The 22,593-nt window shown below is 38.8% G+C and overlaps 2 protein-coding genes across 2 annotated transcripts; both read right to left on the bottom strand.

Annotated features, from left to right (window-relative positions):
* Positions 1-1,644: 1,644 nt before the first annotated feature.
* Positions 1,645-3,329, bottom strand: LOC115248515 (uncharacterized). Its single transcript, XM_029832291.1, has 5 exons — positions 3,281-3,329; positions 2,519-3,196; positions 2,004-2,129; positions 1,813-1,850; positions 1,645-1,737 (listed from the first exon to the last, which is right to left on the bottom strand). The coding sequence occupies exons 1-5, from the start codon at positions 3,327-3,329 to the stop codon at positions 1,645-1,647; spliced, it is 984 nt and encodes a 327-aa protein (XP_029688151.1).
* A 9,004-nt stretch (positions 3,330-12,333) lies between these two features.
* On the bottom strand, positions 12,334-14,998 carry LOC115248513 (uncharacterized). Its single transcript, XM_029832290.1, has 5 exons — positions 14,256-14,998; positions 13,489-14,166; positions 12,861-12,986; positions 12,745-12,788; positions 12,334-12,619 (listed from the first exon to the last, which is right to left on the bottom strand). Exons 1-5 carry the CDS (start codon positions 14,302-14,304, stop codon positions 12,503-12,505), a joined length of 1,014 nt encoding a protein of 337 aa, XP_029688150.1. The 5' UTR covers positions 14,305-14,998; the 3' UTR covers positions 12,334-12,502.
* Positions 14,999-22,593: the final 7,595 nt, after the last annotated feature.

The following is a 22,593-nucleotide window of genomic DNA, read 5'->3' as shown; positions in this document are numbered from 1 at the left end:
GACAATTCGATGGATAAATGTGCTTAATACAAACAGAAATAACACTATTGACAAGAACATGTGTTGATGTGACTGCAATGGGGATCACATTAACATTACAGCAATGTCATTTTCCTTACACTAGTTGTCTTTGAATGCCAAGGTCAAGAGAGTGAAGCGATGTAGTTTGACTGCTGTGTGTTAAGACACAGCAAAGACTTCCTGTTTGAAACCACCAAGACAGAAGGGGAAAAGTCAAGCCCAAAAAAGATTCTGACTGTTACAAAAAACACATTTGGACATTTTAGACAATAAAGGGCTGCAACTTTATTTGAATCTTATTTTAGAAGAAGATTGACTGCAGGACAAAATATATAAGTACAGGATTATTTTTAAACACGTCAAAACTTTCAGTGTTTTGCATCATAGTCTAAAAACATGGCTGTACGTATGGTAACGTATGAATGGTATGGTATATTACTTGGTATTTCTTTACATGATGTGTATATAATTATGTAATGTTTTATTCCAAGAAGAAGAAGAAAGAAAAAAAAAAAGAAATATCATTGCAAATGCAAAAACAGACAGCAAACAGGTCGAGCAGTAACTGATGTTGTGGTTTTGTTTCTACTGCACAGTGTCACATGTGTGGGGTGTGTAAGCTAACACCTAGGGTGTCTACATAAGTTCTCATCATACCCTGTGTGTCTTATTCAGATAGACAAGTTCTAAAATTTATATGCCACACTAAATTAACAGCTGTGCATTCTGGATTATTTACAGTCTTTTTCAACTTTAAGGATATTTTTTTGTTAAATAAGAAACATGCAACAGCTGTAAGTGCTTGTTGGAAAAGCCACCACCAATCTCTTTGGTTTTAGTGACATTTAGCTCCAGTCAGTTGTTGCATCAATCAAAAACCTGGGGAAATAAAGCCCCGGAGATACAGCCTGTGGCAGATACTGACAGTAGATACAGCAGGACCATGTGTAAAAGGGGTGGTTTTGTACGATAGCTTGGCTGCTTTCATGTCATGCTTAACTTCTCTATTGACTTCCTTCTTGTCAGAATCAGAGCATGTGAAACAGGAACTTTTCTTTCTGCTGAGGATTTCCTTGAGCTCCTTTTTATCCTTGTGTGACCCTTCCATGGCCTATCACCTAATGCATATGGCCCCAGACCCTGCTGCAAGACAGACTAATGTCTCTGTTTCATGTTTGGACGATCTGGGCCCATGGGCAAAGTCCCAGCCATTGGTCGCACACAAATGTGCTCCAACCACAGGCCTAGGCCCCCTGGTCACTAAGTGGGATATGCTGTTCCTAATTGATAATGTCTTTGAGATCTGTGCTTTATCTGGCCCTCCACCTAGTACCCTTTTCCCATTGGAGGCCTTATGAGGGGCAAATTAAGACAAAACAGATTCTGGGATGTTGAGGACACTTAAGCTCCTCCACCGTTGGTAGTTGGAGGACAAGACAATCAAGTGTGTGTTGGTTATTTCCTCCTTTATTGTACCAAGGATCCTGAACATCCTGAACAATGTAGAATGTACACAATAAATCAAATATCTATAAATCAACCACAGAAGAGCCTTTTTCTATTTTGTGAGTTTTCTGAAACTACAGGATATCTAAAATTGTTGAAAATGGTCATTTTTCTATTCTACTGCTTTACACTGAAGTAAACACATTCAGTCCAGGTATGTTCTCTGTTCATCTTCTTCCACAAAACAGAACCATCTGCATCTGGACGATCCTGTAAATGACAACAATGAACTCAGTGCCTTTTGAATATTTAATGAACGACTTTATTCTGACTAATAGAAAATACCTTTGGTTTGAATAGAGGTGAGAGTCTTACATGCGATTCTGAAAAATAAAATGGAATGTTAGAAATGTAAAATTACTATCTAAAAGAAGACCAGAAGTGTAATTAATCATACCTTTATAATTGCAGCTGTGACTGTAACATTCATTTATTTATTATTTTTAAGAATATTCAAAATATATTACATCAGTTACCCAGAGAGTGTTGGCTGTTTCTCTTTTTCGTCATATAAACTGAAATGGTTAATAAAATAACCACAATGATGGTAAATATCCAGGTCACACTGAGGAAATACACCAAAACAAGATAGTTTCCTTTATCTGTAACGAGAGGCATCAGGAATTGTGATATCTGCGATACTGTTTCAGATAATTATTTAGGTCTTTACACCTATTTGTCTTCTCACTTTATATCACGGCAGTTATGATGTCATTATTTTCTAATTCAGCGAAACTACAGGCATCACCATTCACACATTATTTTATAAAATAACAGTATTTAAAGAGAATCTATACTGACATAACAAAAATATGAGTTAAAGTGATACTTTGACCACAAATGTTTTTAATGTGCTGCTGTGCTGTAAAATCCAAACAGCATAACACTGAGGTAATGTTGGCTTTAGCATTTTTACAGGCGTATGGAAACAATCTGCACATAAAATAGCACTTTAACAGCTTTTGAATGAAATTATTTCAAACTCACTCACCCTCAAACACCAGCTTGGTTCCATTTCCAAACAGAATGTGTCCACATGCTGCAACAGCACAATAGTAGGTCCCAGTCTGAGAAGTTTTCAGGTTCTTCATGGAGAAGTTGTAGAAACAGGTGTTGGTTTTCCTCTCACACTGCTTATTCCTGCCTGTATGGCTGTACATGAGTCCCAGTTGAGATGGTCCAGAGTTTCTGAACCAGTAAACAGTGTGATCCCAATCACAAATCCACCCAGTATGTACTGTACAATTCAGCGTCACAGAACCTCCTGCTTGGATAGACTGTGATGCTGACTGATCTATGGTCAACCCTGAACCCTCTACAATGACTTTATAACCTTCTGTAAAGTCAACTACATTTAAATACTGATTTGCACAGTAATAGGTGGCTGAGTCTGATAACTCCAAATCTGATATTGTCAGATTAGCTCCTTTGTTACCAGGATGTAGTTGGAAGCGTGGATTGGTTTTGAAGTCATTAACAAATTTCCAATCTTCGCTTGATATCCTGTGTGTACAGATCAGTCTCGGCTTCTCTCCCAGAGTTTGTTTAAACCAATAGATCATGGGAGAAACATTATCTTTTTGAAGACACGGCAAAGTCAGGTTCTGTCCAGGTTTGACCAAGATAAAATTGGTCTTCCAATTCAAAGATTCCATTGAAGCTGTCTGAGCTAAAACAGAAAAGAAGACTGTTTGATGTTTCAATTTTTCATAGATGCTAAAAACAGACAAACAAAACACATAAAAATGCTCACCAAATTTCTCCAAACACATCAGCCAGAAGATTAACTTTGCAGATGTCATCTTGTCATCAAATATTGGGCTGAGTGAAGAGAAGGCTGGTTCTTTGTTCACTGATAAATGCAGAGCTTGTGTTTGATTGGACAGCGTAACATGACGTGAGGGTGTGACATACAGGAAACACAATCACATGTAATCCAGCCATAAAGGTGAAAGATTTGCTGGATAAAATTGTTGGAGAAATCAAAGAAAGATTTAAAGTTTAAACAAATCTACAAGTAAAGACCAGTACTTTTAGAAAAGAATTTAGCTAAATATATAAATGTAATTCAATTTCATTTGAGTCGTTGTTTTGGGTTAATGTGCCACATTTCCAAACAATCAACAACAACCAGCCAACCAGCAATCATTCTTTTTTTAAAAAAAATAAATAAAAAAATTCCATGTTGCATGAGGGGTAGCATGGGCTTGTCTTAAATGAACAAGATTGTCAGTGTAAGACGGAGCACATTCAAGTATTAGTCTGTCGGTCAGCATGAATGACATGATATTAATGCGGGCAGGTACAGTAGACCTCTATCAGCAATGGGGTGGTGTCACCACTTCAGCTGGACTATCTAAAGTGGTGGCAATAAGGGAGATCACAATGGTTTGTATCAGCATTTGTGGGTTCAATGGCCTTGTTTTTCTGAGGTTGGATATGGCAAAATGACGGGATGACAGGGAAACTGATGCTGCATTATCAGAAAACATCTGATGATAAATCATGATTCAAAGGTTTTGAACAGCCTCGGTAGGAGCAAGAGGCAACGAGTCAATTTTCTTATCAATGTTGTGACAAATGGATTGTTTGGTCGAGGAAAACAGGAGCTCATTTTCACCAAGGTTAAGTTGAAGGTGGTGGTTCTGCATCCATGAGGATACGTCTGAGAGACAGGTTGAGATCTAGTCTGAGACTGAGGGTTCATCTGGGGGAAATGAGGGGTTTAGTTGGGTCTCATCTGCATAGCAGTGGTATAAAACACCATGGGAGAGGATCAGCAATGTTGGGAGGGACAGCAGAACTTCTGTTGGGTAATGTATTGCGTCACTTACCCAATAGCTCGTTGGTACACGGTGTGTGCTGGGTTCACTTTATTTAAAATTAAGTACTTGGGCAATTTTAGTTACTTGACTACAAGAAGGGGGGAAAATCACATTCAACAAATACACAGCTCACGTTTGTCAATAGGATATTTTGATCTGCCAAATCCACTGAGTATTAGCACGAGCATGGCCTCACCATCTGTTTTACCCGGTCTCTCACCCTGTGTCCGTTCAGAGTGGGAAATGTCTAGTTCCTCTGACTCCTTTACTTAAGGTAATAGATGCAGAAAATGCAGTTATTTTAATGGCTCTGGAGGCAAGACTCAGTAAGATTGAGACATGGTTCTGCAACTTGGAGTTGTCTGGAGTTGTGTCAGGTAGCCAGGAGAAGGTAGCTGATGTGAAGCTGCCTAGTGTCATTAAAGCTAGCTGTCCCATCAACCGAGTAGCTGGTTAGCCAGGGTGGTTGAGTGACAGGAACATAGCCCAAACCAGAGGTCCACTGTGCACCACCAACTGCTTCCCATGACTAACCGTTTTTCCCCACTCAGTGACACACCTGCTGAAAAACTGACTCTGGTAATTGGCAACTGTTTTGCGCTATGTGAAGCCGACACTGGCGACCATAGTTAGGCGCATTCCAGGGGCCAGAGCGGGTGACATAGAAGCCAATCTAAAGCTGCTGGCGATAAGAAATCTTAAATGTGGTAAAGTTATTATTCGCGTCAGTGCAAACGACACCGGGCTTCGTCAGTCGGAATTCACCAAAGTTAACGCAGCGTTGGTTTGTAATTACACAAGATGTCAGACTCCCCAGGATTCTCTGGTCCCCTTTCCAATCTGACAAATGATGAAATGTTTAGTCATTTGTCGTCACTTTGTCGATGGCTTTCACGGTGGTGCCCCAAAAAGCAGGCGTCTTTTGTCGACAATTGGAACAGTTTTGGGGGAAAACCTGGTCTGATTAGGAGAGACAGTGTCCATCCCACCCGGGATGAAGCCTCTCTCATTTCTAGTAACTTGGCCAAATTTATTAGACCCAAAGTGACCTGACAAACCAGGGTCCAGATCAGGATGCAGAGTTGTAGTCTTACACACCTCTCTGCTGCTTCTGTAGAACCCTCATCCACCAACAATAACATATTTAACACTATAGAGGTAATCTCTGTTCCACTATTAAAAGTTCACCAAGCACAGAGCAAGGGAGCGGTCAGTCACCATAATCTTATTAAACTGAATACCAAAGCACAAATAGAATACACTAACAGCACAATTAAAAGTGGAATGTTAAATATTAGATCTATTTTGTGTAAATCCCTGTTAGTGCACAACCTGATAGCGGATCATCACATTGATTTTTTTTTTTTTTACTGAGACCTGACTTTAAAATATGTTAGCTTAAATGAATCTACTCCTCCTACCCATCTTAATTACCATATTCCTTGTGGTACTGGTTGAAGAGGGGGAGTGGCAGCAATATATCACACCAAGTTATTAATTAATCCTAGATCCAAACATTGCTCCAGTTCATTTGAAAGCCTGACTTTAGGCATTACCCATCTGACCCAATTGGAGGACAGAAAAGCCACTTTTGTTTTTATTTGTATATCGGCCCCCTGCTGGGCCACATTCAGAGTTCCTGTCTCAGTTCTCTCAGTTTTTATCTGACTTGGTCCTCAGAATAAGTAAAGTCATTATTTTTAGAGACTTTTATATCCATGTAGACGTTGTGAATGACAGCTTTAGAAATGGCTGTGTTCAGAACACAGTCTTACTATAGCAGATGCCTTTCAGATAATGCTGTAGCTAAGTTTAAGGAAACAATTGCTGTGCTAATCCCAGGACCACCATGGGTTTCCCCAGGGATCAATCATTATAATCTTAGCCCTGCTGAGGTCGACTCTGTTGCTGAATGTGCAGCAGCCTCACTGAGAATCATGCTTAATTCTGTGGCCCCCTGAAAAAGTCTGGAAAGACTGCCTAGTAGTTTATAAAAAAGGCCCCCCATAATGTTAGAACATCTTATTTTTCTTAAAGCGTGACAGGTTATGTAGCCCGGTCCTACAAGGTGGCAGTGATTAAACAGTTTCTTAAAAAGTCATCACTGGATCCTGATGTGCTAGAAAATTATAGGCCTATAACCCACCTTCCTTTGATCTCTAAAATTCTTGAGGTGGTGGTGGTGACTCAGGTTTCTATGGTGGTTCCGCTGGACCTCAGTGCTGCTTTTGATGCAGTGGAGTGCTATTACTAGCTGGACTAAACAATCTAGAGCAATGGACAGTGTGGGAAAAGAGGTGGAGAGACTTGTGCAAGCAGGTTGGAAAGGATACAGAGACGTGTCAGGTGTGAAATGTGAGACAAGACCATCTGCGAGAAGAAAAGGGAAGGTGCACAAGAGAGTGGTTAGTCAGGTGTGCTGGATGCTTTCGAGACAGTGGCCCTGAGGAGAAGACAGCAAGAGAAACTGGAGGAAGAAGTGATGAAGATGTAGGCACTTTCTGTTGCATGTGGATAGAATCAACACGGAGTATATCAGAGGAATTGGAATATTATGTTATTTTAGCCTATACAATCATGGGTTAGTCAATTTATAAACCTTCATATTAAACAAAACCTATATAATGAAGTGAACAGCATGGTTTAAGACATGCTGTGTGACACATTAAAAAAAAAGCTATTGTATACAGACAATTAGACAGATTAATGTACTTAAAGCCAGCGGCAACAACACTAATGACAAGAACATGTATCGATGTTACTCCAATGGGGATCACATTAACATTACAGCAATGTCATTTTCCTTACACTAGTTGTTGTATTTGAATGCCAAAGTCAAGACAGTGAAGCGATGTAGTTAGACTGCTGTGTGTTAAGACACAGCAAAGACTTCCTGTTTGAAACCACCAAGACAGAAGGGGAAAAGCCAAGCCCACCATGCACGTATGTACAAGTATTGCCGTCATAGCTGCAGCACCATAAATAAACAGATTCTGACTGTTACAAAAAACACATTTGGACATTTTAGACAATAAAGGGTTGCAACTTTATTTGAAGCTTATTTTAGAAGAATATTGACTGCAGGATAAAATATATAAGTACAGGATTAGTTTAAAACTTGATTTTTCTATTGACTTCCTTCTTGTCAGAATCAGAGCATGTGAAAAAGGAACTCTTCTTTCTGCTGAGGATTTCCTTGAGCTCCTTTTTATCCTTGTGTGTCCCTGGACACTTAAGCTCCTCCACCATGATTCGTTGGTAGTTGGAGGACAAGACAATCAAGGGTGTATTGGTTATTTCCTCCTTTATTGTACCAAGGATCCTGAACATCCTGAACAATGTAGAATGTACACAATAAATCAAATATCTATAAATCAACCACAGAAGAGCTTTTTTCTATTTTGTGAGTTTTCTGAAACTACAGGATATCTAAAATTGTTGAAAATGGTCATTTTTCTATTCTACTGCTTTACACTGAAGTAAACACATTCAGTCCAGGTATGTTCTCTGTTCATCTTCTTCTTCCACAAAACAGAACCATCTGCATCTGGACAATCCTGAAAATGACAACAATAAAGTCAGTGCCTTTTGAATATTTAATGAACGACTTTATTCTGACTAATAAAAAATACCTTTGGTTTGGACAGAGGTGACAATCTTTTCTGAAACAATTCTGAAACATAAAATGAATGCTAAAACTGTGAAAAAAATCATGTTAGACAACATGATTGAAAACAGGAAGTGCAATTGATTATACCTTCACAATTGCAGCTGTGATTGTTCATCATGCACACCGAGAAGGCCAGATACACTACCAGAAATATGCTGAATGATGATGCACCACACAGGAAGTAAAACAAGACCAGAGAGTCTTTCTGATCTGTAGATGCACACGGCAGCAGACACGGCAGCAGAGGTCAAACTTTCGGTGAGGGAAGAAGAGGTAGCTTGAACAAGTATTCGTTAAGTCAGTTCGTCTCAAGTGACACGATTCTTAGTTCCAATCCAAAGTTACCAATTAGTGGAATTGGAAAGTGGAGCTTTTACTATCAATTTAAGTTGACCTAATCATTGTTTATCATGTTCAGATTTGAAATCCAAGTTAAATTCCCTGTCTAGTTTCAATGTTTTCAGGACAACATTTCTGAATTTGATTGAATTTGTTTTTTTTTTAAATTGTACTTTTTTTTTGCATTGTGTCAAGTCTGCCTTCACAATGGACAAGTAATAGTAGTAAAGTAATCATTTTAAACTCCCGAATCTTGAGTCCAAGTCATAACATTGGAATCATAAAGTTAGAATAAAACTCACCCTCAAATTCCACCTTGGTAAAAGCTCCAAACACAATGCTTTGACAGGATGCGACACCACAATAGTAGGTCCCAGTCTGAGACTTATTCATGTTCTTTAGGGATAGGTTGAAGAAACAGCTGTTGGTTTTCCTGTCACACTTGTTATTCCTTCTGACTGCACTGGTGAAAATAACTCCTGGTAGAGATTCTCCAGAGTTTCTGAACCAGTAAACAGCATGTTCTTCATCGCAGGTTGGAGTATGAACTGTGCAGTTCAGCATCATGGAATCTTCTGATTGAATTGTGCCAGACGCCAACTGATGCACTGAAGTTGGAACATTAAAACCTGACCCCCTTACACTGACAGTTGTGCCGTCGTGAAACTGATATTCAAAAAAGTTGCTTGCTAAGCAGTAATAGGTAGCGGAGTCAGCAACACGTAAATCTGAAATTGTCAAGTGATGCTGGAGATTTTCAGTAACCAGTTGGAAACGTGTGCTGTTTCTAAATTCATCCGTAAAGGAAGCTTTTTGACCAAATAAATAGAAGCTAGACATTAGCTTTGGTTTCTGGCCTATCACTTGCTTATACCAGTAAAGGGTTTTTGTAAAACTGTCTTCATAGAAACATTTTAAAGTAACATTGTCACCAACGTCCGCTGATAGAAAATCAGCATCTTGACGAATGGGGATGGACAACTTCGTATTGTCCCCATGGACTGGAGAGAAAAAGTAAATCACATATGTTTCAGCCTATTTTGAGACAACAAAGAACAAAAACAATACTTTCATTTAGAAAAGCCCTAAAATCAGCACTTACCAATGTTTCCCAAGAACACACACATCAGACAGCATAATCTCTGAAACGATGTCATTGTGTCTAAAGTGCAAAGGCGGTGTAGAGACATGTTGGTCCCCTTTTTGCTCTTAACCAATAAAACTGCATGTGATTGGTTGGCCCGTTTGACCTATTAAGGAAAGAAGACTACACAATTGCTTCCGTCTTGAATGTGTGTACCTCTGAGATATTGCATCATACACCCAAAGGTTCGTCACCTTTGTAGACACACATTTATCAGTGTTTTGCTTTGTTTGATAAGACACTCACATTTTTATTAAAAAAATAGTCACTTCTGTTGTATGGATATGTGTATAAATGGTGAAAAAAAATTCTCTGTTCATACTGTATATACACAATTAAATGCAGTTGTGCAGAAAAGTTTGGAGAATATACACATTGTTTTTGTAGCAATGCAAAGCATTTTTAAATTCAAATACATGGATATTGTATTTTCTCTCATGACATCCTAATATCATTTAACGACTTCTCATCTGTACTGAAGTCTGTGAAAAGAAAGCTCAAGCCCCTTTATCGACGAGTCCAATCTTTGATACCTTTGACAAAGCGTTACCTGCAGCCATCTGGCTTCTGTGAGATTTAGAGTTCCAATATTAACAGTTTTAGGCTTCTGGTGCAGGCAGTAAAATCAACATCATGCTAGCTATGGATATTGTGTCTAGCAATTCTAGAATAAATTGTGTTACAGGAGGATAAAATTACAAATGCCTGGGTAACATGTGGAATTCTTAACAAAACAAATGCCCCTCACCCCCTCCACCATGCGTAATACTCACACACATGAAAACACAAACAGACATCTTAAATATACATCAATACTTAAGCTAGCTTAAGAGCTGACCTGAGCATGAGTGATTCTGACAGTACCAGTAGCCTGGACACGTTTGCCACAGAAAGTTAATTTATCACAACCATGGTGGTACCAGTTTGAGTTGTTTACCCAGCAGGTGGTGCTGAGGAGAGTGAAGTCCCAGTTTTTATAGGAGGGGTGAGGTGAACAAAAGCTGTTCTTGAAGAAAGCTCCTTCACATCCGACATTGGCCGCCATCTCAGCCAGAAACATAATTTGATTCTCATAGGTTTGAGCCACAATGGGCATAAACTCGCATTTTTAATACAAAATGTGTCAAATCGACACAATGAGTCTAGTTTAACTTTTGACATTTTAGTCAATCTAACAATATTATCCCATGCCCAAATAAATGTGTTTTTGGCAGAAAAAGTATTTTTGTGGGGTAGATCATCTTTTTGTGCTGAGTCCACAGGTTGAAATGACCATAATTCAAAATTTGAAGTACCAATAGGTCAAAGGCCAGCCAAGGTTTAATGTGACTTAGACAGGAAATGAAGTGCCAAACATTAATGGCACCACATGCAAAACTGAGGTATAGTTAAGGGTGTCCTCATCGTAGTGGGGAATATCTAAGTAAATATATGTTGTTTATGTAGAACAGGAGGAAACTGCCTATCACAGTCAATTTCTGGCTAAATGAGAGAGACTGTCAAATGCTTGTAACCACAGTGAGATGACCTGGCAGATAACAATCTAAATTAGATAAGTGAAAAATAAACATAGCACAAGTCACATGTTTCAGCGCTTTTCACCACACAGTATTGGCATGACACTGACTCACCACACTACGGTACAGCGTATTTTCCATTACAACAGAGTACCTATCTATCTATCTATCTATCTATCTATCTGTCTGTCTGTCTGTCTGTCTGTCTGTCTGTCTGTCTGTCTGTCTGTCTGTCTATCTATCTATCTATCTATCTATCTATCTATCTATCTATCTATCTATCTATCTATACCGGTATATATATATATTTTATTTATTTATTTTTTAAAGAAAAAAAACAAAATAAAAATTCTCTTCTTCACCCCCCTGGGTGGTGCCTTCTCCAGACTTGGGTCCTCTACCAGAGGCCTGGGAGTCTGAGGGTTCTGCGCAGGATCTTAGCTGTTCCTAGGACTGCGCTCTTCTGGACAGAGATCTCTGATGTGCTTCCTGGTATCTGCTGGAGCCATCTACTCAGGTTGGGTGTTACTGCCTCTAGTGTTCCAATCTCTACTGGGACCACTGTTGCCTTCACACCCTACATTCTCTCTCTCTCCTCTTTCAGCCCTTGGTATTTTTCCAGCTTCTTGTGTTCCTTCTTTCTGATGTTGCTATCACTTGGGATTGCTACATCTATCACCACCACTACCTTCCAGTGTTTATCCACCACCACTATGTCAGGCTGATTGGCCACCACCATCCTGTCAGTCTTGATCTGGAAGTCCCACAGGATCTTGGCCTGCTTGTTCTCCAGTACTTTCGAGGGTGTCTCCCACCCGGACCCTGGGACCTCCAGCCCATACTCAGGGCAGATGTTCCTGTACACTATGCCAGCCACCTGGTTATGTCGCTCCATGTATGCCTTGCCTGACAATATCTTGCACCCTGCTGTGATGTGCTAGACTGTCTCAGGGGCTTCTCTACACAGCCCACACCTGGGATCTTGTCTGGTATGGGAGACCCTGGCCTCTATTGCTCTGGTGTTCAGGGCCTGTTCTTGTGTAGCCATGGTTACTGGCTCTGTGCTGTCTTTCAGTCTGGCCTTTTCCAGCCACTGGTATATTTTTTGGACTAATTATTAGTAATTAGTCATATTATTATTAGTATTTTGTGCACATACATTTGCCTTAAATGTGTATAAAAATTAATCTTTCCAGGTTGGATAAGAAAATTAAAGCTTTTGTGACCACTGTACAATCTATACCTCAATGTATTTATGGTGTTAAAGTAATTGAATATCAATTTGGATATGGCAAGAATAAACAAAATTCATTAAGCAAAACGTGTTTAATTGACTCTCCAAATGAAAGTGTACAAATGGTAAAATTTACAAGGAAATGCACACTAATTATTAAAACACAGCACAAAAAAGCTCCAACATTGGTTTAAAATGGTATTATTACTGTTCCTGTGATGAGCTGTAATGACAAAGGGACAACATCTACGACCTCACAGTAGAGTACACACATTCATTCTGTCTGTTCTTCTGCTTCCTCGATCTGTTGGACTGGTTGGCTCTCAAAGCGGCATAATGGATGTTGTCTTCCTTTTGGTTGCCCTGGTAATAAAATGAAACGGCAATTGCCCACAACAAAATTGGTCCAGGCAAATAAAGAGGATTAAAAAACATATATACACACATTTAAATAATTTTTTTTTAAAAATAATCAAAATGATATTCACCGCTGGGTTTGCTGTGGGTGAGTCTGGGATCCCTGACTTCAAGTCTTTGAAACACAGAATGCAACATTCATTTATATATTATTTTTAAGAATATCCAAATATATTACATCAGTTACCCAGAGAGTGTTGGCTGTTTCTCTTTTTCGTCATATAAAGTGAAATGGTTAATAAAATAACCACGATGATGGTAAATATCCAGGTCGCACTGAGGAAATACACCAAAACAAGATAGTTTCCTTTATCTGTAACGACAGGCATCAGAAATTGTGATATCCGCCATACCGTTTCAGATAATTATTTAGGTCTTTACACATATTTGTCTTCTCACTTTATATCACGGCAGTTATGATGTCATTATTTTCTAATTCAGCGAAACTACAGGCATCACCATTCACACATTATTTTATAAAATAACAGTATTTAAAGAGAATATATACTGACATAACAAAAATATGAGTTAAAGTGATACTTTGACCACAAATGTTTTTAATGTGCTGCTGTGGTGTAAAATTCAAACAGCATACATTTTATTACTGTATGAACTTAGAACTTAAGGTTCATGTTGCTATAAATTGCTCTATGTGTTTAAACATAGAGCAATTAAGAAATTAAGATACATTTTGGATTTTTCTTTTAACACTGAGGTCATGTTGGCTTTAGCATTTTTACAGGCGTATGGAAACAATCTGCACATAAAATAGTACTTTAACAGCTTTTGAATGAAATTATTTCAAACTCACTCACCCTCAAACACCAGCTTGGTTCCATTTCCAAACAGAATGTGTCCACATGCTGCAACAGCACAATAGTAGGTCCCAGTCTGAGAAGTGTTCAGGTTCTTCATGGAGAAGCTGTAGAAACAGGTGTTGGTTTTCCTCTCACACTGCTTATTCCTGCCTGTATGGCTGTACATGAGTCCCAGTTGAGATTGTCCAGAGTTTCTGAACCAGTAAACAGTGTGATCCCCATCACAAGTCCACCCAGTATGTACTGTACAATTCAGCGTCACAGAACCTCCTGCTTGGATAGACTGTGATGCTGGCTGATCTATGGTCAACCCTGAACCCTCTACAATGACTTTATAACCTTCTGTAAAGTCAACTACATTTAAATACTGATTTGCACAGTAATAGGTGGCTGAGTCTGATAACTCCAAATCTGATATTGTCAGATTAGCTCCTTTGTTACCAGGATGTAGTTGGAAGCGTGGATTGGTTTTGAAGTCATTAACAAATTTCCAATCTTCGCTTGATATCCTGTATGTACAGATCAGTCTCGGCTTCTCTCCCAGAGTTTGTTTAAACCAATAGATCGTGGGAGAAACATTATCTTTTTGAAGACACGGCAAAGTCAGGTTCTGTCCAGGTTTGACCAAGATAAAATTGGTCTTCCAATTCAAAGATTCCATTGAAGCTGTCTGAGCTAAAATCAAACAGAAAAGAAGACTGTTTGATGTTTCAATTTTACATAGATGCTATAAACAGACAAACAAAACACATAAAAATGCTCACCAAATTTCTCCAAACACATCAGCCAGAAGATCAACTTTGCAGATGTCATCTTGTCATCAGATATTGGGCTGAGTGAAGAGAAGGCTGGTTCTTTGTACACTGATAAATGCAGAGCTTGTGTTTGATTGGACAGCGTAACATGACGTGAGGGTGTGACATACAGGAAACACAATCACATGTAATAAAGGTGAAAGATCTTGAGATATAGGAAAAGGCCCTAATGAGAAAATGACATTTGACATATTAAGAATATTTTTAAACAAACATATAACCTTTGCATTTCTTTAGCTAAGGGAAGGTGTATGATGTGTTTGACAAGAAAAGAAGAGCAATCATTTGGTTTTGTTTTCAACATTTACAATCCACCAATATCAAAACAAAAACGCAAACAATTCAACTCACTAACCAACATCAAAGCAAATGTCAGAAGAAATGTAGAGAATGAGCCAGGAGAGTGCATGATATGCCTTTTGAAAGGAAAGTAGAGAAAAAGAGTATTTTGGAATGGAATCTTCATGGACTATGATGTTTGCATGTGACAGAACAGGGAACAAATCTAGTTCTGGTGTTGGAATTTTTCTCATTGACTGTGATTTAAATGTTCAGCTAAATTTTCTCTTAAAATCAAGAATGTCTCAAAGCGTTTTCCAGAAACCCAGATCCTGAGCCCTTAAAAGGCAAAAATTGCAAGGAAAACCTCACTTGAAATAGGAATAAACCTCCAAAAGGACAAGGCTCCTGTAGGAGGACCATTCTTTTGATGGTCAGCAGAGTAAATGAGATGGAAATGACAAACTAGGGCAGGAGGGAGGACAGAAAGAGAAGAATAGTCAAACATGTCATCAAATTTTATTTTACAACTACTTTTCAAAAAACAAACAAACTGGGATCCATCCAGGGTGCTCCCAGCCTCTCTTACTGTAGTAGAGTCAGGAAACATAAGATTATCTGAAGCATCACTGATTGACATAAGTGTAAACACTTTTATTCACATTTCTCTGTCCTTTTCTGTCCAATGTGTTAACTCCTGCTTCTTTGAAGCATTTTCAATTGATATAGAGTATTGATGCTGTTGGATTGCAATACCTCTCGTGTGTCACTGCCAATCCGCGTGTTCTTTAAATGAAGACTTCAAGTAAACAAATGCCAATTTCAAAATGTATTTCGCACATAGAATCAATTCAAGATACAAATATTACAGAGCTCCGGGCCAGTTCATAACCCTAACAACAACAAAGTCAACTGTCAGGGCATGAAGTCTGACAACCTAACTATCCCTTGGCCCAGTCTTTTATAGAAAGACATATGTAATTATTGATGCTAATTCAGTCCAATCCAGTCCTTCTTCTTGGGTGACTTCATCTTCTTCTTCCTGCCTCATTTGGTGTTGGTGCAGTCCTTCTCCATTGTCTTCTCAGATGGCCAGGTCAGAGGGCTTATTCCTGTCCAGGAACTTATCAATCACCAGTAAATTATGCTGTCATATTTTACGATGAGGGTCTACCATTTCCTGTCTGCCTGGCTCCAACTGTCTAAGCAGTATTCATGTCAAAGAAGGGTCAACTGACTTGCTTATGTGTATTCCTACTAAAGATTATATACTATCCCTAACTTCTAAACTAACTGTAACATAAAACAAAAACATATAGTATAACACATGCTAATAAGATAAAAGATGCTAACAATATAAACTAATTCACTTCAATGCTGTCAAAATAGTTTTGGTTAAGTATTGTGCCAGAAAATAGATCAGGCTGACTGCAGGAATACCAGTCAAGATACCAAATATACAATCTGATGAGCAAAAGTGAATTTAACATCACCACAAAATCCCCATTTACAGCCCCTACACCTCACTCACAATTTACCTTTGATAAAACCATTGCCTTAAAAAAACCCATCAGCAATCAAATTTAACAAATGCACCTCATCCACCACCCATCTCACAAGGAATCCCTCAAAGACTCAGTGGTTGAGCACCTCTATTTCTTGAAGTACATCTTCCCCCTTGCGAACATCATTCCTTGTTTCTGTCTTTGTTTCACTGCTATGCTGATGATATCCAACTCTCCATTCATACCAGGAGTCTGTTTTCTTAAATCCTCATTAAACTTTAGCATCTTCAGAAACCTCTCATAACCTACACTCATGCCGGAGGCCACATTACCCCTGCCCTCCAGAACATACACTAGCTCTCCATTCAACATTGCACACCTCCAAACAGAATTCGTCCACATGCTGCAACAGCACAATAGTAGGCCCCAGCCTTGTAAATATTCAGGTTCTTCATGGAAAAATTGTAGAAAGAGGTGTTTTTTAATCCTCCCCCAAAACACTGTTCTTCTTTGCCTCCATGGGTGTAATTGATCTCTAGTTCAGAGTCTCCTGACTTCTTGAACCAGTAAACAGTGTTTTCCTCATCACAGGTCCCAGTATGTACTCTGCAGTTCAGAGTCACAGAACCGTTTGTCTGAACAGACTCTGAGGGTGACTGATGGACCAGTCAAATGTAAACTCATAACATGGACCATATAGATCTTTTCAAACTGAAATGCATACATATATATGCAGTAATACATTGCTGAGTCTGAAATGCTAAATTTGCAATTTCAAACTGCTAGTTACCCTCTGTAATATTCACTGAAAACAGCAGTTCTTGAATTCCTTGCTGAAGACTGCATTGACATTAAAATATGGAAATGAGTTTTGGCTTCCCCGACATTAACAAACAAACCACTCACTGGATGCACAAATGAGGATGTTTCATCTGTCAAGAATAAATGAAACCAATAAAGTTACCTAGAACAGTTCATGTGTAGATGTTTAGAATTAAGTCATTAAAATGTTCACAAGATGATCAAACTTACCATAAAGGACGAATAAAAACAAATTTAGTGATTCCATTGTGACGAACCTCTCTAGATGAATGCTGACATCCTCCATATATTCACTACTCATGATTCAAAAAGTGAAGTTGATTGTCTAGGAAGAAGTGACACTCACTCTCCTAGTTTGGAAACATTGAAGATTTGTTAGGTGGATCACAACTTCTCTAATGTTGTCAAGGCCATCTGATGAAAGTTAGCTTATGTGAAAAAGCAGCTGCTTGAGTACAGCAGGAAATAATGTTAAACTCATTGTTTATTTTCAGGGCACCACTGATGTCTATATAAAATCCTCCACCACAGTTCTATGAAATCTTAACATGTTTTTAGCAGAAAAACAGAAAAGAACTAGCCACCTGATACAACAGAAAACATGTAGTACATGTACTAAAAGCATTTAAAGCATTGTTTTCTTACCTTTAGATGGAGGTGTACAAAACAAACATAAGGAGTCATGGCATTTTTTGTCTAGCTTCCTGTTTCACTGGTAGCTACCAGCTCAACTTATAATAAAGCAGATAACACAGAGGACAGAGTTAACAGATGAGGACACAAATGCAGTCAGTCAGTCCCACTGCTGTTTGTGTTTAGGTTTTATGTGTACTTTAAAATAATAAATAATTAAAATAAATATTTGATTAAAGGACTGTCACGGTGTCCATGTACAATTCAAACCAGGCTTTAAATGTTACAATTTCTCCTCATTTTAGATACTGAAAGCTCTGTGTAAACAGAGAATTGGGGGATATTTAGGCCATATCTGTTTGAACTGGTAAATGTTTCGATAAAACACTATATATAAACCAACTGAACAAAGCTAATTAGGATAACCTTTTTATGGACAATTAAATAAATTACTGGATGCTGGCTTAATATTTTTAAAACTAGATAATATGTAAATTATTTCTACAATATACAGAAAATAATCTGCACAAAATTAGAGCACTCACCCCCACACACCAGCTTGGTTCCATTTCCAAACAGAATGTGTCCACATGCTGCAACAGCACAAATGTAGGTCCCAGTCTGAGAAGTGTTCAGGTTCTTCATGGAGAAGCTGTAGAAACAGGTGTTGGTTTTCCTCTCACACTGCTTATTCCTGCCTGTATGGCTGTGCATGAGTCCCAGTTGAGATGGTCCAGAGTTTCTGAACCAGTAAACAGTGTGATCCCCATCACAAGTCCACCCAGTATGTACTGTACAATTCAGCGTCACAGAACCTTCTGCTTGGATAGACTGTGATGCTGGCTGATCTATGGTCAACCCTGAACCCTCTACAATGACATTATAACCTTCTGTAAAGTCAAATACATTTAAATACTGATTTACACAGTAATAGGTGGCTGAGTCTGATAACTTCAAATCTGTTATTGTCAGATTAGTTCCATTGTTACCAGGATGTAGTTGGAAACGTGGATTGGTTTTGAAGTCATTAGCACAGCTACAATATTCACTTGATATCAAGTACATACAGATCAGAATCGGCTGCTCTCCCAGAGTTTCTTTAAACCAAGAGATCTTGGTAGAAACAGCACCTCTGTGAAGACACGGCAAAATCAGGTTCTGTCCAGGTTTGACCAAGATATAATTGGTCTTCCAATTCAAAGATGGAGAAAATTCCATTGTAGCTGTCTGAGCTAAAAACAAAATACAATTAGAAATGAACACCGTTTAATGTTTAAATCTAGAATTTTGCAAATGATGCCATAAATAAACAAAATATAAACAAAAAATAAATCCTCACCAAATTTCTCCAAACATATCAGCCAGAAGATCAACTTTGCAGATGTCATCTTGCTCCAAGTTTTGGGCTGAGTGAAGAGAAGACTGGTCCTTTTTAAACTGATAAATGCTGCACTTGTATCTGATTGGGCAGCCGGAGATGACTCGAGGGTGTGAGATACAGGAAACACGATCACTTGTAATGTCAGATTTGCTTGATAAAATTGATGTTGGAGAAATCAAAGGAAGATTTAAAGGTTAAAAAAACCCACAAGAAAAAACTTTGGATTACCTTAAGAATAGGATTTTGCTTCATATATAAATAGAATTCAATTTGAGTTGAGTTATAATGTGCATCATTTCTAACCAATCAACAACAACCAACCAGCCAACCAACCAGCAATCATTCTTTTTTATTTTTTCCATGTTGCAGTAATGCATCCAGTAAATGCTCACTAATTATTATGACAGACAGCTTTTGGAAAATGATGCAGCAATGAGGGGTAGCATGGGCTCAAACAAGATTGTTCACGTAAGAGGGAGCAGATTCAGGTATTAGTCTGTCGGTCAGCATGAATGACATGATCTTAATGTGGGCAGGTACAGTAGACCTCTATCAGCAGTGAGGTGGCATGGGCCTGCTTTCGTTGGACTATCTGAATTGGTGGAAATATGGGAGATCACCATGACTTGTATCAGCATTTGTAGGTTTAATGGCCTGGCTTTTCTGAGGCTGGATATGGCAAAGTGACGGGATGACAGGGAGACTGATGCTACATGATCACAAAACCTCAGATGATCAACAATCATGACTCCAAGGTTTCATACAGCCTCGATAACAGGCAGGGGCCAATTTTGTGATCTATGTTTTGATGAATGGATAGTTTTGCCAAGGAAAGAAGGAGCTCATTTTCACCATGGTTAAGTTGAAGGTGGTGGCCCTGCATCCATGCGGATATGTCTGAGCGACATGGTGAGATCTAGTCTGAGCCGGAGGGTTAGTCTGGGGAAAATGAGATGCAGAACTGGGTGCCATGTGGAAAGCAGTGGTATAAAACACCATGGGAGACCATGGGATGATTTGCCTGAGCAATGTTGCGTATATGGTAAAGAGCAGCAGCCCCGGCACCGATCCTTGGGTGACCCCAGTGGAGAACTAGTGATGAGCCAAAAGTTGATCATCCCACGACACCCTGAATGAATGCCCAGATAGGTACAATTCAAAACAGGAAAGTCAGAGCAACAGAGCTGAGATCCTCCATATATTCACTATTCATGAAAAAAGTTCATTTGATTGGCTAGCAAGAAGTGACACTGACTGCCCTTGTTTGGAAACCATGAACACGTGCTGAGTGGCTCGCACCTTGTCGAACAAGCTCAAGTCCACACGATGAAGATTACGTCAAAAGCAATTTCTTAAGAACAATTTCTTAAACCACCTGGCTTCTGGGTTAAAGTTCTTGAATTTGGCTTAAAAGGGGGGGAGGGGTCTACTTAATTAGCAACACAAGAGAGATAAGCACACCTTTATTCACCATAACTGGAAAATGTTTGAAAGAGGGGTTGATTTTGCTCTTACAACAAAAAATTGTGCCCCCATTGCTTTAATGTTGATGGGATCCTCTGAATATTCTTAACAATGAATTCCACATGAACCATTACAATAATAATATATCCTCCAAATTTCATCTTGCCAACATTAGCCAACATGCATGAAACCACTCTCTTGCTGCACAAATTTGGATGAAACAGTTGAATCCTGCTATGTTGTAGTTGATCATGATCCTCTTCTCTTGTGAAATTAACTCGACTGATCACAACAGAACCTTTCTTAAGAGAACGCCGCTACAATGGAATATATTTGGTTGTTACTTCTTTGTGGTCAGCTTTGAACAGAAACTCTGCATAGACTTCCTGTCAGCAGCCACACAGACAAAGCACACGTTAAAGCTAAAGTTAGACTCAGAGCTGATCTTTTACTGGTAGCCACACTGATGGGGTTGTGTCATGCAATATGTACATTTACAAGAAACAGCTAAAAAATATAGTAAAGTATAGTATTGTTTGTCCTGATTGGGAAACATTTCACACTAACTGTTTAACACAAATGAAATCATAGCCATTCTGTTCCGTTGAAAGGATACAGTAGAACCTTTGCTTTTGAATTTAAATATAACAGGCGTAGGTGAAATATCAGCATCACCATCTTTGATGACATACTTTACTATCTCATACTTTACTAGCTTTAGATAGCAAAGCTGCTGACGTCGATCCCAAACTATGGACACCATATAGGCCCAATTTTGTCCCATCAAAATTAATTTCATAAAACCTTTGGACTGTGGGACAAAGTCGTCTATCCAGAAAAAAACAAAGGTGACACGGGAACTCCACTCCCAAAGACCAAAATTCCTGAACCTTCCTTGTACAGATCTGATAAAGTGTCTGTCTTTGTGGTGGTTTGCGACACCTAACCACAACCACATTGCCTCTTATTAGAGTTGAGTACATTTGATGTGGATCTAAACTGAAAAACATTTTTTTATTTCTGTCAATTTTCAAGCAAGACTCGAGCAGGCTGCCCTTCCTGTATTCAACTTCTGACTTGTTTTTCCACTAATGGAAACTTTAACTCTGAGGTTTGCGCCACCTTCACCGCAGCAGTGAAAAGTAAATGTGAGACGTAACATTCATGCTCAACATGCAGAATATTTATAGATTGTCTTTATGGACACTGAGTTGTTTTTGTTAAAGAGACCCATTTCCACATCCTCGGAAAAAATGTATCCAAAAAGTTAAATTAACTGGATTTCCTTTGATTTAACTTTGATATATAGTTTACATTTCCTCTTAGTTTTATAATTGATACTAAGTTCCATCATTAATGGGATTTTTTTTTTAACCCGACAGCAGCATAACAGAGGTCACCTCCATCATGGCTCTGTTAATAACACAGTAAAGAACCGGAGAAAAGGTTAGTTTAATAATAATTAATTTATTTACCAGGTCATATGATTCTTTCAAAATAGTCTAGCGATAAGTTACCGTGGTGTCAGCACCTGCAGAAACTAATGAGAGGAGGGCTCAGGACGCAGCCTGAGCATGTGCTCACTCTGAACACGTTTGATATGTGGGCTAGAGAATTAATTGGGAATTCAGTAAAAAGATCAGAATATGCGCAGCATTCACATTTGAAGCGATATGTTACATTTGTCAGTTTACGTTTTGGATGCAGCACCAGCAGAGAGGTTACTGCGTTCAAATGAAGCACATCGTGATTGTGGTCTGTATGTGCTTGAATTGTCAAAGCTGTGTTCAGATCACACTTCCTGAGTCATGCAGCTTGACAGCAGGAGGTTAGTCGCACAAAGGAAAAGGAGATCAGCTTAAACTAGTCTGTTAACTTCTTTGTACACTTCTACGCTTTATTTGCAGAATTATTTTCACTCTTTGCCCACGTGCTCAATATTTGTGTGCAGTTAGCTACCTTTCAAAGAACAGTTATGCAGATTTGTTGGCTGACATGCAACTGTGGCAACAAAGACCTGCATTACAAAGGAAATGCTGTTTGAACAGTTGTCTACTGCAGCCACAAATTAGTTAAATAGACAGAGACTGCAGCAGGTATCAGCAGCAACGATTGCTTGTTGTACTCAAGTTGTATGGTGGAGATTCAATGTCATGTAACTGTGGAAAAATGGGATTTTCTTACAGGCAGAATTAGAAACATT

The sequence above is a fragment of the Takifugu rubripes genome, unplaced genomic scaffold, assembly GCF_901000725.2.
Source record: "Takifugu rubripes unplaced genomic scaffold, fTakRub1.2, whole genome shotgun sequence".
Classification (NCBI taxonomy): Eukaryota; Metazoa; Chordata; class Actinopteri; order Tetraodontiformes; family Tetraodontidae; genus Takifugu; species Takifugu rubripes.
The sequence above is the reverse complement of the archived record's forward strand: the minus strand, read 5'-3'. Positions and strand labels throughout refer to the sequence as shown.